This window comes from Leopardus geoffroyi, chromosome A1 (assembly GCF_018350155.1).
Source record: "Leopardus geoffroyi isolate Oge1 chromosome A1, O.geoffroyi_Oge1_pat1.0, whole genome shotgun sequence".
Taxonomy (NCBI): domain Eukaryota; kingdom Metazoa; phylum Chordata; class Mammalia; order Carnivora; family Felidae; genus Leopardus; species Leopardus geoffroyi.
The window spans coordinates 92,087,845-92,101,055 of NC_059326.1; the positions used below are offsets into that span (position 1 = coordinate 92,087,845).

At 41.1% G+C, this 13,211-nt stretch overlaps 1 protein-coding gene across 2 annotated transcripts in view; it reads left to right on the plus strand.

Moving 5' to 3' along the window:
* The first annotated feature begins 4,391 nt into the window (after nucleotides 1–4,391).
* YTHDC2 (YTH domain containing 2) overlaps nucleotides 4,392–13,211 on the plus strand; it is a 72,236-nt gene continuing 63,416 nt past the window's right edge. The window contains exons 1-2 of one of the 2 annotated variants that reach the window (XM_045486004.1): nucleotides 4,392–4,790; nucleotides 5,980–6,070. In XM_045486004.1, the coding sequence (XP_045341960.1) occupies nucleotides 4,610–4,790; nucleotides 5,980–6,070 (272 nt within the window). In that variant the 5' untranslated portion in view covers nucleotides 4,392–4,609. Of the gene's footprint in view, nucleotides 4,791–5,979; nucleotides 6,071–13,211 lie in introns of those variants that run through there. The other variant, XM_045486013.1, reaches the window with a different exon arrangement.

Sequence of the window (13,211 nt, forward strand, 5' to 3'; positions counted from 1 at the left end):
ACGTGTATCTTTTCATTTATGTAATCTTTAATTTTTTTATTCCTTATCATCTCCTTTTGTAGTTTTTGGTTATTTAAATCAGTCGAATGGAATAAGATAGTTCACTTTTTTTTCCTGTATGTGCTTTGCTAGCTATTCACAGATAATCACAGTGAAAAGTGAGACCAACCTGAAAGTGACATATATCATTTCAATTCACTACCCATTTGCTGAAGCTAATCATATGTAAGGGGGCCAGGAAGTACAATTCTTTTTTTTTTTTTTTAAGTTTATTTTTGAGGCAAGGGGAGGGGTGGAGATAGAGGGGACAGAGGATCTGAAGTGGGCTCCGAATTGACAGTAGAGAGCCTGATGCAGGGCCTGAACCCACAAACCGTGAGATCACCACCTGAGCCGAAGTCATGACCAGTGCCGAAGTCGGATACTCAACTCATTGAGCCACCCAGGAGCCCCCAGGAAGTACAATTCTGCTACCCACTTGGAAAAGAAGCAAACCAGAAATATTTGGTGAACATCACTGATGATTATCATAACTTCCTTGGTTGCTGACCTAATAGCCATTCTCCATCCCTTATTACTGGCTAAGAGAACCCTAATTTTGTCTACTCTCTTCTGGGTGACATCTGCTACAGAAAAGACCACACTTTTCATGGTAATCCCATTCATTTCTCTTTGGTGGTTATTGGATTAGCCATATTCTGGCTACAAGACAAAAGGATGTCTACTCCTGGGACTTCTGAGAAGTCTCTTAGGGACATCAGAGGGACAACTGGGTGGCTCAGTTGGTTAAGGATCTGACCTTGGCGCAGGTCATGATTTCACGGTTTGTGAGTTTGAGTCCCACATTGGGTGAGCTCGAGCCCCACTTCAGGTGAGTCCCACCTCTCTCTCTCTTTCTCTGTGCCCCTCGTGGGATTCTCTCTCTCTGCCCTCACTCACTTGCACCCTCTCTCCCTCTCAAAAAAAAAAAAAAAAAAAAGGACATCAGAGGGGCACCTGGGTGGCTCAGTTGGTTAAGTGTTCGACTCTTGATTTCAGCCTAGGTCATGATTCATCAGATTGAGCACTATGTCGGGCTCTGAGCTGTCAGCACAGAGCCTGCTTGGGATTCTCTCTCTCCCTCTCCCTGCCACTCCTCTACTCATTCTCTCTCTCCCTTTCAAAATAAATAAATAAATAAACATAAAAAAAAAAAAAGGACATCAGGCAGTGGGCAGTTACTGTTCTTGCCCTTTATTTGGTGGTGTGTTATGATGTGATTACCTAGATGTGCAACCAAGAGAGGAGTGGCAAACACTCTCAGGATGACAGAGGGGTAAGGTGGACAGATGCTAGGTGACTGAGGGCATCATGTGCCATGTTGAAATAATCAACCCTGGAACCACCCTACCCTTAGACTTCTTGTTATATAAGGTAAGAAATGTCCTTACTTGGGTCTTTTTTTTTTTTTTTTTAAGAGAGAGAGGGAGAGAGTAAATGGGGCAGGGGCAGAGAGACAGGGGAACAGAAGATCTGAAGCAGGCTACGTGCTGACAGCAGAGAGCCTGATGTGGGACTCGAACTCACAAACTGTGAGATCATGACCTGAGCCGAAGGCAGACACTTAACTGACTGAGCCACTCAGGCGCTCCACTTGGGGTCTTTTTTGCTTGGGTTTTCTGTCTATTGAAGTAAAAAGCATTGAACTATAACAGAATGCTAAGGCTGAGCCAGGAGCCAGGAATTACGGTAAGCACTTCATCTGCATAAAGGTAATATAATCTGATTTCATCCCGGTAATATCACTGTGACATGGGTGTTATCAGATCCATTTTATGGATGGGGAAATTAAAGCACAGGGAGGTTAAATAATTACATGAGGCTACACAATTCTAAGTGGTAAAAACAAGGATGAAAACTTTAGGTCTATTCTATGCTAAGGATAACTTGAAATCATTTGTAAATATCCTATACGTTCCCTACTTTAATTTTTTCTCTGAAGCACATGTAAAAAGAATTGCAGTGTTTCACCCTCAGCACCCAGATATTTCCAGGGGTAAGGAAAAATACCAGAGAATGTAGAAGCTGGTTAACCTTATAATTTATTGCTACCTACCTTTGGGCAAATATTTTTTATTTGAATGAACATATTCCCTATTCTTCGTAGGCACCAGGAATATAAGCATTTAGGCATTTAAAAAAAAGCTTTAATTTTTTTTTATTTTGAGAAAGAGAGAGAGAGAGAGAGAGAGAGAGAGAGACAGAGAGAGCATGTGTACCAGGCTAGCAGGGTAGGGGAAGAGAGAAAGAGAGGGAGAGAGAAAATCCCAAGCAGGCTCTGTGCTGTCAGCATGGAGTTTGAAGATTTTTGGCATTTGTTTAAAAAGAAAGGAAATAATGAAAGAATGAACACAACATTAAATCAATGCTTGATACTTACATATTATACCATATTCACAACAATCCTATAAAATGAGTATTCAATAAGATGGGAAACCTGAACTTCAGCGTAAGTAGTCAAGCCACAAAACTAATGAATGATGGAGCCAATAAATGATGGAACTAAGAAGTTTTGGAGTGAGATTGAAAACAATATGTGTCTGGCCCCATATAAAATGTTTTGTCACTGGGGCGCCTGGGTGGCTCAGTCGGTTAAGCGGCCGACTTCGGCTCAGGTCATGATCTCGCGGTCTGTGAGTTCGAGCCCCGCGTCGGGCTCTGTGCTGACAGCTCAGAGCCTGGAGCCTGTTTCAGATTCTGTGTCTCCCTCTCTCTGACCCTCCCCCGTTCATGCTTTGTCTCTCTCTGTCTCAAAAATAAATAAACCTTAAAAATAAAATAAAATAAAATGTTTTGTCACAGGGTCGCCTGGCTGGCTCAGTCGATGGAGTATGTGACTCTTGATCTCCCGGTTGAGAGTTTGAGCCCCACATTGGGTGTAGAGATTACTTAAAAATAAAATAATATAAAAGGAATTTAAAAAAATAAGTAAAAATGTTTTATCACAGCATATCTGGTGCATCCAGATATTATCTACCATCTGAGTTTTGTCTTGGAATGAAGCTGGCCTTCATTTTCTGCTTATTCAGAACTCATTCTAGTTGCCAACCAACCAAAGAGATTAGGAGTTCAAGGATTATGAAGAAAGTTTTCAGAGGGTAGAGATGAACAATCCCAATTCCAGATTCTAAAATATGGCTAACCAATGAATATTTCTCTGCAGTTTTTAGTTGCTGATGAAACCGACAAACAAGATAACCAAGGATCCTGCGCTTGAGCTTATATTCTAATGAAAAGAGCAAATTATAAATAAATAAAATAATTTCAAACAGTGGTGAGAGTGATAACAGATTGATGTGAGAGAGCCTGTCTAGGTAACTGAGTCCTGCCTTAAATGACAAGAAAGAGGCATCCACATGGGGTACTGGGAGGAAGATTGTCCTATTCAGGAGGAAACTATACAAAGTGGAGAGTTCCCCTGACGGTAATGAACTTGGTGTGTACAAGGGAAAGAAGTGCATTTGAGCACTGTAAGTGAACATGAGAGTGGTGGAGATGACATTCCTTGGAGGTAGGGCAGAGGCCAGTTCAGGCAGGGTCCTGAGACGGTCATGGTAAAAAATTGAGGGTTTTTAGTAGTTGCAATGGGGCACTACTGGAGTGCTTTATGTAGGAGGGTTATCCTACCTGGCTTATATTTTTAAAAAGATCACTCTGGTTGCTCTCTGCAGAATGGATCATGGGAAGGCCCGAGTGGAAGCAGTTAGGGTGGCTGTGACTAGGTTTATGTTAATGGAGTTGTATACAAGCAAGTCCAAACTCTCACAATCTTTGACCTTCCAAAGTAAAGGGTTCCACCTTCCTATTCCATCATCTCAACTAACACATAACTATCATCTAACCATGTACTTGTTTATTGTCTGTCATTCTCATTTAGGATGGTCATATAAAATACGAGCGCTCTGTTAAAACTGCATTTCAGGTAGAACAACTTATTTTTACTATAGGTGTTCCCAAATATTGCATGGGAAATTCGAATACTAAAAAAACTATTCGTCATCTGAAATGCTAACAAACTGGGCAGCCTGCATTTTTATGAGCTAAATCTGTGACTCCCACTAGAATGTGAGTTCCATACGGGCAGGAACCACGTCTGTCCGGGCCCCAACGTACACCTTGCGCTTAGCGTAGTGCCTGTCGGAACACGGTGGGAGCGCACACCTGCTCACGGAATGAATTAAAAAAGGATTTAAGGAAAGAATGAGTCAGTGAATAAAAGGCTGCACGAGAGCCCGTTGGTGCGGGGGACCTGTGGGTGGGCACGCGGGAAGACAGAGAAAACCGAGATTGGCCTGCTGCAGCCGGGAAACTGACGCGCTGAGGTCACCGGCGCCTGCGGCCCCGGTGACGTCATCACGCCCGCGCTGCCGGCCTCGCCTGGGCTTCAGCGGCACCGGCTCCTCCTCTGCTGTTGTGGTGACGGGGTGGGGGGTAGGGGTGGGGTCTCTGGTGACCCCGGCCCAGCGCAGTCTGCGGAGCGGTCCAGTCCCGGCGGTGGCCTTCTGCGCCTGTCATTGACCGTCAGCCGGCAGGCCTGGCCGCTCCCCCGAGGGGAGAACTTTTCAGGGCCATGTCCAGGCCGAGCAGCGTCTCCCCGCGGCCGCCCGCGCCTGGCGGCGGGGGCGGCCCCGCTCCGTGCGGTCCTGGGGGCGGAGGCCGGGCCAAGGGGCTGAAGGACATTCGTATAGACGAGGAGGTGAAGATCGCAGTCAATATCGCTCTGGAGCGCTTCCGCTACGGGGACCAGAGAGGTGAGGTTCCTGACAGGGACCCCGCCGGCTGCCCCGCCTCCCCCAAGCCCGGGCCCACCGAGTGAAGGGGCTGCCTCAGAGGTGGGAGGGCAGACCCGGGCCGTCCCCCGTCCCGGCCCCCACGGCGGCCGGGGGCCACGCTTGGTGGCCCTCTGTGGGATGCGCGGCGTCCTGCGCGTCTGCAGGGTGAAGGCACTTGCCCGGCATTGTGAAAAGAGTCGGGTTGCTCCTTTGCAGGGGGCGTTTCTTTCCCCAGAGAGAGGCCTGTAGGCAGCCTGGGGCGGCTTAGCCACAGCTTTTAGGTATTGGTAAGCCCCTACTTTTTTTTTTTTTTTTTTTTTAAAGGAAATTGTGGCAGCCTTAGCGGAGGCACGTTTAAGCTACAGAAGTAGAAGAGAAGGAAATCAGGCAAATAAATGCATTGGGAACACGTAGTGCATTGTTTACATCCCGAGAGCATCACCCTTAAACACTTAAAAACAATCAGACTTTGGTAGATGAAACGTTTCTCACACCTCTTACGGTTAGAAGGCTGCTTGTCCTGGGTCACACAGTGCAGAACGGGCAGCCGACCCGCGGTCATCCGTACAGCATATTGAGTGCCCAGTCCGTTTTGCTGGCCTAAATAGGGTACCCGTTCGTTAACCCGGAGTTTACGGTCCCGAACAGGCAATGTCCCGAACTGGACAGAGTGAACTTACATTACACAGAGCCTCAGCAATAGTGTTTAACAACAAATCCAGTCTGAGATAAGTCTGTACTGTTTTGAAAGCAAAGACCATGTGGAGTTTGACGTTGAGCATTCATAATGCTTGAGCATACTTCATCATGGAAGGAAGTGAGCCTTTTGTTAATGAAGCCAGTAAGGACTTAAGTTAAAAGAGTAAAATATGTTCATCAGTCATCGTACCAATTGAAGATTCCAGCCCAAATAAGAGTAATCTTTGGTGAACATTAGAGCCTTCTATCATATGTTTCTGTAATTTTTACTAATATCGCAATTCTGGCAGACATTTAGTAGTTCTTGAATTAATATCTACTTTTCAGGTAACCTATAAATTTGATTATTTGTATGATTTTTTCATATTTTACATTTATGTGTCTATATTGAAGTACCTTGAAAGAAAATTGTATATTCCCAAATGGTACTTTGTGTTTTGTTTGTTTTTTTTTCTTTTTTTTCATGTAGAAATGGAATTTCCTTCCTCTTTGACCAGTACTGAAAGAGCCTTTATTCATCGATTGAGTCAGTCTCTTGGTTTGGTTTCTAAAAGTAAAGGGTAAGCTGATAGTTTTTCTTATTTAAAAAGAATTATTTGCCAAAAAAAGAGAAGTGTTTCTCATTACATTGAAGTAGTTATTACTGTTTTAGATTCACATTCTTAATTATACTGTATGTAGATAAACTGATTCATGTCTGTACCAAACTCAGCTTTTTCCTTTTCCTCTTATCCTTCCCTCTTTTGTTTTCCCTTAGAGATTAAATAAATAAATAAATAAATAAAATTTAAGATGTAAGAAAAATAGCTTAAAAGATGAAGTTGCTTGCTTGAGGAGGATGTTTTCTTTTTTCATAGAAACTAAGTCTCATTTTTTAAAAAGAGTGGATGGCCTAAAGATAGTAAGTACAATTATTTGCAGAACTATTTCTTTTAAGGTTACCATACTGTAGTGGTAACTTTAGAATACATAATCGTTTTCTTTCCTACCAACTTAAGAATCTTATGATTAGAAATGATTAGATAGAATGGAACAGGAAGAAACAGTATGTATTTTTTTCAGGGTCCCTCATCTGTAGGGGGGAAAAAGTCACTTGAACCATCCAAATTGAAGAACTCTAAAATTATGTGGAATGATTCCATTTTGGGAATAAGGATGGTGGGGTTGATATATAGCAGAGTTTCTTGGTATTGGCACTATGAACATTTTAGACTGGATAATTCTTTATTGTGGAGGGCTGTCTTGTGTATTGTAGGATATTTAGAAGTATATCTAACCGTATTGATATGTGCCAGGAACACCTCCACCCACAGTTTTAACAACCAGAAATGCCTCTAGACATTGCCAGAATGTTCTGGGGAGCAAAATTGTGTCTGGTTAAGAGCCACCGAGAGGGGGAAAGGAAGATAAAATTTCAGCTTACCAGGGTTTAGGTTAAGAAGAGAGAAAACAAATGACTGTTAGGTTAATATATTAATAAACAACAGGCATGTCTTAAGATGAAAATATTTGGTGTAGGAATGTCTGGTATTTGAATGCCCACAGTGATACATTACTGAGTGACACGGGATTTAGCTTAGGTGAATGTGCCTTTTGTTTGTTTGTTTTTTGTTTCTGTGTTTCAGCTTTTATTTATTTATTTATTTATTTATTTTTAATTTAATTCATTTTTTTAATTTACATCCAAGTTAGTTAGCATATAGTGCAGCAGTCATTTCAGGAGTAGATTCCTTAATGCCCCTTACCCATTTAGCCCATCCCCCCTCCCACAACCTCCCCAGTAACCCTGTTTGTTCTCTGTATTTAAGAGTCTCTTATGTTTTGTCCCCCTCCCTGTGTTTATATTTTTCCTTCCCTTCCCTTCTGTTCATCTGTTTTCTATCTTAAAGGCCTCATAGGAGTGAAGTCATATGGTATTTGTCTTTCTCTGACTGGCTAATTTCGCTTAGCATCATACCCTCTAGTACCATCCACATAGTTGCAAATGGGGTGAATGTGCCTTTTGAACATTACTAAGGCCAGTGTGCGAAGCAATGGTTAGGTTTCAATCATGCCCATAGCATAGTCCTCTGTGTAGGTTAAATACAGCACTTGAAAATGAAAAGAGTACAGGGCCATAATCCTTTATCCAAGAATACCTGGACTAAGTAGATTTTGAGATTCAGATTTTAGGAACATTTTAGGATTTTTTTGCAGTATGTTATGTAACAACTCCTCGTAAGGTGCAGGCATCACCTTTAATCACAATATTTCTGCTGAAAAATACAGGCTGTTCACAGTAAGATAAATGCTGGAGGGGCGCCTGGGTGGCGCAGTCGGTTAAGCATCCGACTTCAGCCAGGTCACGATCTCGCGGTCCGTGAGTTCGAGCCCCGCATCGGTCTCTGGGCTGATGGCTCGGAGCCTGGAGCCTGTTTCCGATTCTGTGTCTCCCTCTCTCTCTGCCCCTCCCCCGTTCATGCTCTGTCTCTCTCTGTCCCAAAAATAAATAAACGTTGAAAAAAAAAATTAAAAAAAAAAAAAAAAGATAAATGCTGGAAATAGCCTCATGTCAATGTAATCAGGTTTTGATACCAACTGAAGTTGTTGCTGTCAACTTTTTTTTTTTTTCAACGTTTATTTATTTTTGGGACAGAGAGAGACAGAGCATGAACGGGGGAGGGGCAGAGAGAGAGGGAGACACAGAATCGGAAACAGGCTCCAGGCTCCGAGCCATCAGCCCAGAGACCGATGCGGGGCTCGAACTCACGGACCGCGAGATCGTGACCTGGCTGAAGTCGGACGCTTAACCGACTGCGCCACCCAGGCGCCCCTGTCAACTTTAAAACTGGCAGTTATTTTACCAGCAGAAGATGGGTTTCTTTGGAAGTAGAGAGTTGCCATGTGGGACAAGCAGGCTAGTGTACAAAACCATCCAAAAGTCCAACAAACAGAAGAGAGGAACATTATTTTATGAAGAAGAAGGAGGAAGTTGGGAGGGGTTGTTTTGAACAAAAGTCCATTGGAGAGAAGCAAGAAATTCAGGGTGATGTTGGTTTCTCAATTGGCTGGGTTGCTTGGGTGGTTGTAGAAGATGCAGTGTACATCTTTTCCTGTTGGGGCTTGTAATTGAATCTGCTTTCCTCTGGAGGAGTCTTCTGTTGGGTCTGTAATTGACAATTTTTCCTGTAATTGACATGAGTGGTTTGGCTTTCCCTACCAGCCTCCTCTTCTAGCATCCCCAGTCCACTTTAATGAGGTTTCCTTTTATTAATTTTCACATTGCAAACTTAGAAAGATCTTCCAGTTTTCATTGTTGTTTGGGTTGAAGAGTTGCAGATACGAGGGGTGCCTGGGTGGCTCAGTCAGTTGGCTGAACATCCGACTTCCACTCAGGTCATGATCTCACAGTTTGGGGGTTCGGCCCGCATTGGGCTCTGTGCTGACAGCTCAGAGCCTGGAGCCTGCTTGGAATTCTGTATCTCCTGCTCTCTCTGTCCCTCCCCTGCTCATTCTCTGTGTCTCTCTCTCAAGATATACAAACATTAAAAAAAATATTAAAAAGAAAAAGTTGCTTTTAGAGGTTTCAGGTCTGTCTTACAAATGTCTGTTGTAAAGCAGCTATATCATTTCTATGGTTAAACTGTGTTTTTTTTAAAATTTTTTTTTTAACATTTATTTATTTTTGAGACAGAGAGAGACAGAGCATGAACGGGGGAGGGTCAGAGAGAGGGAGACACAGAATCTGAAACAGGCTTCAGGCTCCGAGCTGTCAGCACAGAGCCCAACGCGGGGCTTGAACTCACAGACCGCAAGATCATGACCTGAGCCGAAGTCGGCCGCTTAACTGACTGAGCCACCCAGGTGCCCCTAAACTGGTTTTGAATTATAAATAGTTAACTTCGAAATGATCATTAGAAATTACTCTTAGAGGGGTGCTTGGGTGACTCAGTCGGTTAAGTGTCTGTCTGACTCTTGATCTCAGCTCAGGTCTTGATCTCAGGGTCGTAAGTTCAAGCCCTGTGTGGGACTCTGTGCTGGGTGTGGAGCCTACTTAAAAAAAAGAAAAGATAAAGAAATTACTCTTAGTAAAGAAGTCCACTGGAATAGTCTACCTCTGTTTCTGTTCAGTAGCATAACTGTTTAAGGGATGATCCAGAATGGAGAAACCTGGGGAAAGGTAGAGAGCAAGATAGAAGCTGTCAGGACAAGAAAAGGTGGGTGAGAAAACACTGAAGAGACAGAGAGAGGAAAAAAGATGCTAAGGGAAACAAGGCAACCCTGCCTTCTTATCTAGTCCGTAGTTCCTATTCCTAGTGCTCTGCAAGCCCTCTTAGGATATTTCTTAGTGCTTTCCCTCCCCAATTTATCATTGATTAAAGGTAGTATAGTGTTTATCTAGTGTTCCTTGTGATTTTCAAATGCCTTTACTTGTTTTCATATGTATGAAGAACTTCTTACACGTTCTTTCTTTTTATTTGCATGAGAATGTGTACGTGACTTATATTTTCATGGGTTTTTTGTTCACTTTTGAGTAAAGGTTTTTTTTTTCTTTCTTCCCCCAGTGCCTAGCATAACTTCATTAACTTAATAAGATAGTTTTTCTGCCTTTTTTTTTTTTTTTTTCTTTTGTACCTGGCATCATGGTTCCTTAATATGTATTTGAGAGAGAGCCTTTGGAGGAAAAGGCAGGAAACCTGGATTTGACTCCTAGTCTCTTACTACCTGGTTCTCTAGCTTTGGTCATGGCCCTTAACTTAAAAAAAAATTTTTTTTTTTTAATGTTTATTTACTTTTGAGAGAGGGAAAGAGACACAGAGTGTATGCTGGGGTGGGTCAGAGAGAGAAGGAGACACAGAATCCGAAGCAGGCTCCAGGCTCTGAGCTATTAGCATAGAGCCCTACACGGGCTCAAACTCCCAAACTGAGATCATGACCTGAGCCGATGTTGGACGCTTAACCAACTGAGCCACTCAGGCGCCCCTAAGTAGGTTATTTAATCCTCACAATAGTCTTAACCAGTAGATTCTATTAATAATGTCTGATACCTGTATAATAGATGGGACAGTTCAGGGTTGGAGAGGTTAAGTGGTTTTCCCCAAGGTCACATGGCTAGTGAGTGGCAGAGCCAGGATTTGAATATAGTTAATGTTTAGTTTTTGATGTTTACAGTGAGTTCATGGTGATGTCCTAGGAGCAGTGAGCAGTTAAAATCGAATTATTAGATAGGTCTCATCTTTAAGTTGCTTATAGTCCAAAGTCACAGAATGAACAAATGTACCACAATTATAGTGTCCATGATATGAGAGCAACTTTGTTTAGGGACAAAGCTAACTGGTTGGTTTATTAATTTCCACATAGTCATAAAATAAAGTACAAATTAGGATGATAATAGACTTTAATAAATTTGCAATTCTGTATTACAGTATGAGGAAGAAAATGGTTTGGAGTTAGGTCTTTGCATCTTTCTGCATAATGGAAGTATTAAACTAAGGAAATAGGAAATTACACATTTGCAAAGCATCATACAAATATGTATTATTTTTTGAGAGATTAGGTCCTTGGTGGTTGTGAACTTTTTAAGTCATTTCAGATGGCTCCTTAGCTGATTTTTTAAACTGTTTATGGATTTGGAGAGTGGAGAATAATAAGGCATAGGGTGGTATTTGAGTTAAGTGTTGAGCAACATACTGTGTAAATTGATAAATTGATTAATATTAAAATTGCATCAAATTTGATGAGTTATTTTTCCTTAAAAGGAAGCCAAAACTTAATTATAGCATGTATTGATTACTTTCACACTTTGAAAGTTAGATACTATGATGTTCATGCCTATAATTTTAGCACATTTATTTTTATATTAAAAATTGCATATGGAGCTTACATTTCATTATTTGAAAAAATTATTGTGGCATTAATGTATTTAGCATCTCTTCCACATTGTGCGGCTAGTTTCTAGTTAACTTTGCTTTGAAAAGGAGTCTCTCTTTTTTTTTTATTATTTTTTTTAATGTTTATTTATTTATTTTTTTGAGAGACAGAGTATGAGCAGGGGAGGGGCAAAGAGAAAAACACAGAATCTGAAGAGGCTCCAGGCTCTGAGCTGTCAGCACAGAGCCTGATGCGGGGCTTGAACTTACAAGTGGTGAGATCATGACCTGAGCCGAAGTCGGACGCTCAACCTACTGAACCACCCAGGTGCCCCTGAAAAGGAGTCTCTTAGTGGTTTTGTTCAAAGAGTAGTGCCACTTTGGGATGAAAGCAAAATTAGACCTCAGCGTGTTTACATAGTAGGACAAATCTCTGCTAGATTGAATGTTTTCATCCTCAAAACAACGATGCAAATATTTTACCAAACATTTCATTCATCTTTTTATCATTTATCAGTGTCACCGTGGAGCTAAATACGGTAGGAATGAGCACTGAGAGCTACAAGTAGAATCTTTTACTAAAACATGAAAACTACCAAGTTGATAATATCTTTCTGCCCCCTCACCCATGTTCAAAGTGAATTCAGTACATTTTAAATGGTAATGGTTGAGTACTCACACATGCTTAGTTTGGCTTATTTTTGTACATAAATGATGTATTCTTAGTAGGCAGGCTCTGTTAGGAAAGTTTGAATCTGACTGATTTTAGTTGTGAGCTTATTGAGGAGAGTATGTTTTACTTAACTGTAATCCCGGCTTCTTGCATAGCGCCTGGCATAGAATAGGGGCTTAATATATGATTAACGATTGATTGAATGAATGGGATAAAATTAGTTACAGGTGAAATATAGCATAGCTTTCCCAAGACAACTTCCAAGAAAATTAAAGCATCTTCTTGGAACTGGCAGAAATAGTAGAGATTTTTGAATTAAGTTGTATACAGTGTCAGAGAGATAAAATGGTTTTTGATCACACAGCTAGTTAGTTGAAAGATTTTTTACTAGCTGAACACAAGCCTACTGAGTCTTGCTCTAGTGATCATTCCAGCACACTTCCAGCCCTCTGTAGTTAAAATTTTTATGAAGTAAATGGGGAATGGATGATTAAGTCTATAACGACTGTGCTGAATTTTCAGAAAGGTCCATAGAAAAGAACCTACTACAGAGATCATCTTTTAGAATCCAGCAATTGTCATTTACCATGGAAATAGCTGAAATTCCTAGATCAGGTTAAATTTAGTTAGTTCATTTTTATCCCATAATTTCAAGATGACTAAACACTTTTTAAAAAGCAGATGACAGCACTGAAAGCTTATAATCCATTAAAGCATTCCATAAAACGTTTCCAGAAATTAAAAACCTTGGTAAATCAAAAGCCTCACTTAAGAAGTCTTAGAGAGCCAAAACTGTATAGATTAATCTCCAGTTTTATGTTATTTTACGGTGAAGATTTTGTTGAAAATTTTAAATCTAATGAAAATTAGAAAAATTGTACATATACTTACCATTGTATTTGTGGCTTTGTTGCTCATTTCTGTAATATAATAGTGACATTAACAAATGATAGAACCTTTTATGAAGTATTTTGGGTAACTTTTTAAAAATAAGTGATTTTTTTTCCCAGACTAAAATTATAATAACAGCTTTAATTCATTTAATGCTTATTCTGCTCAACTTACTCAAACATTAACAGATGTTTTCCCTTAACATGCATTATCTTATTTAATCACATGAATAATCATTTGAGGCAGGTATTATTATTATCGTAGGCTCAGAGCTGTTAAATAATTTGC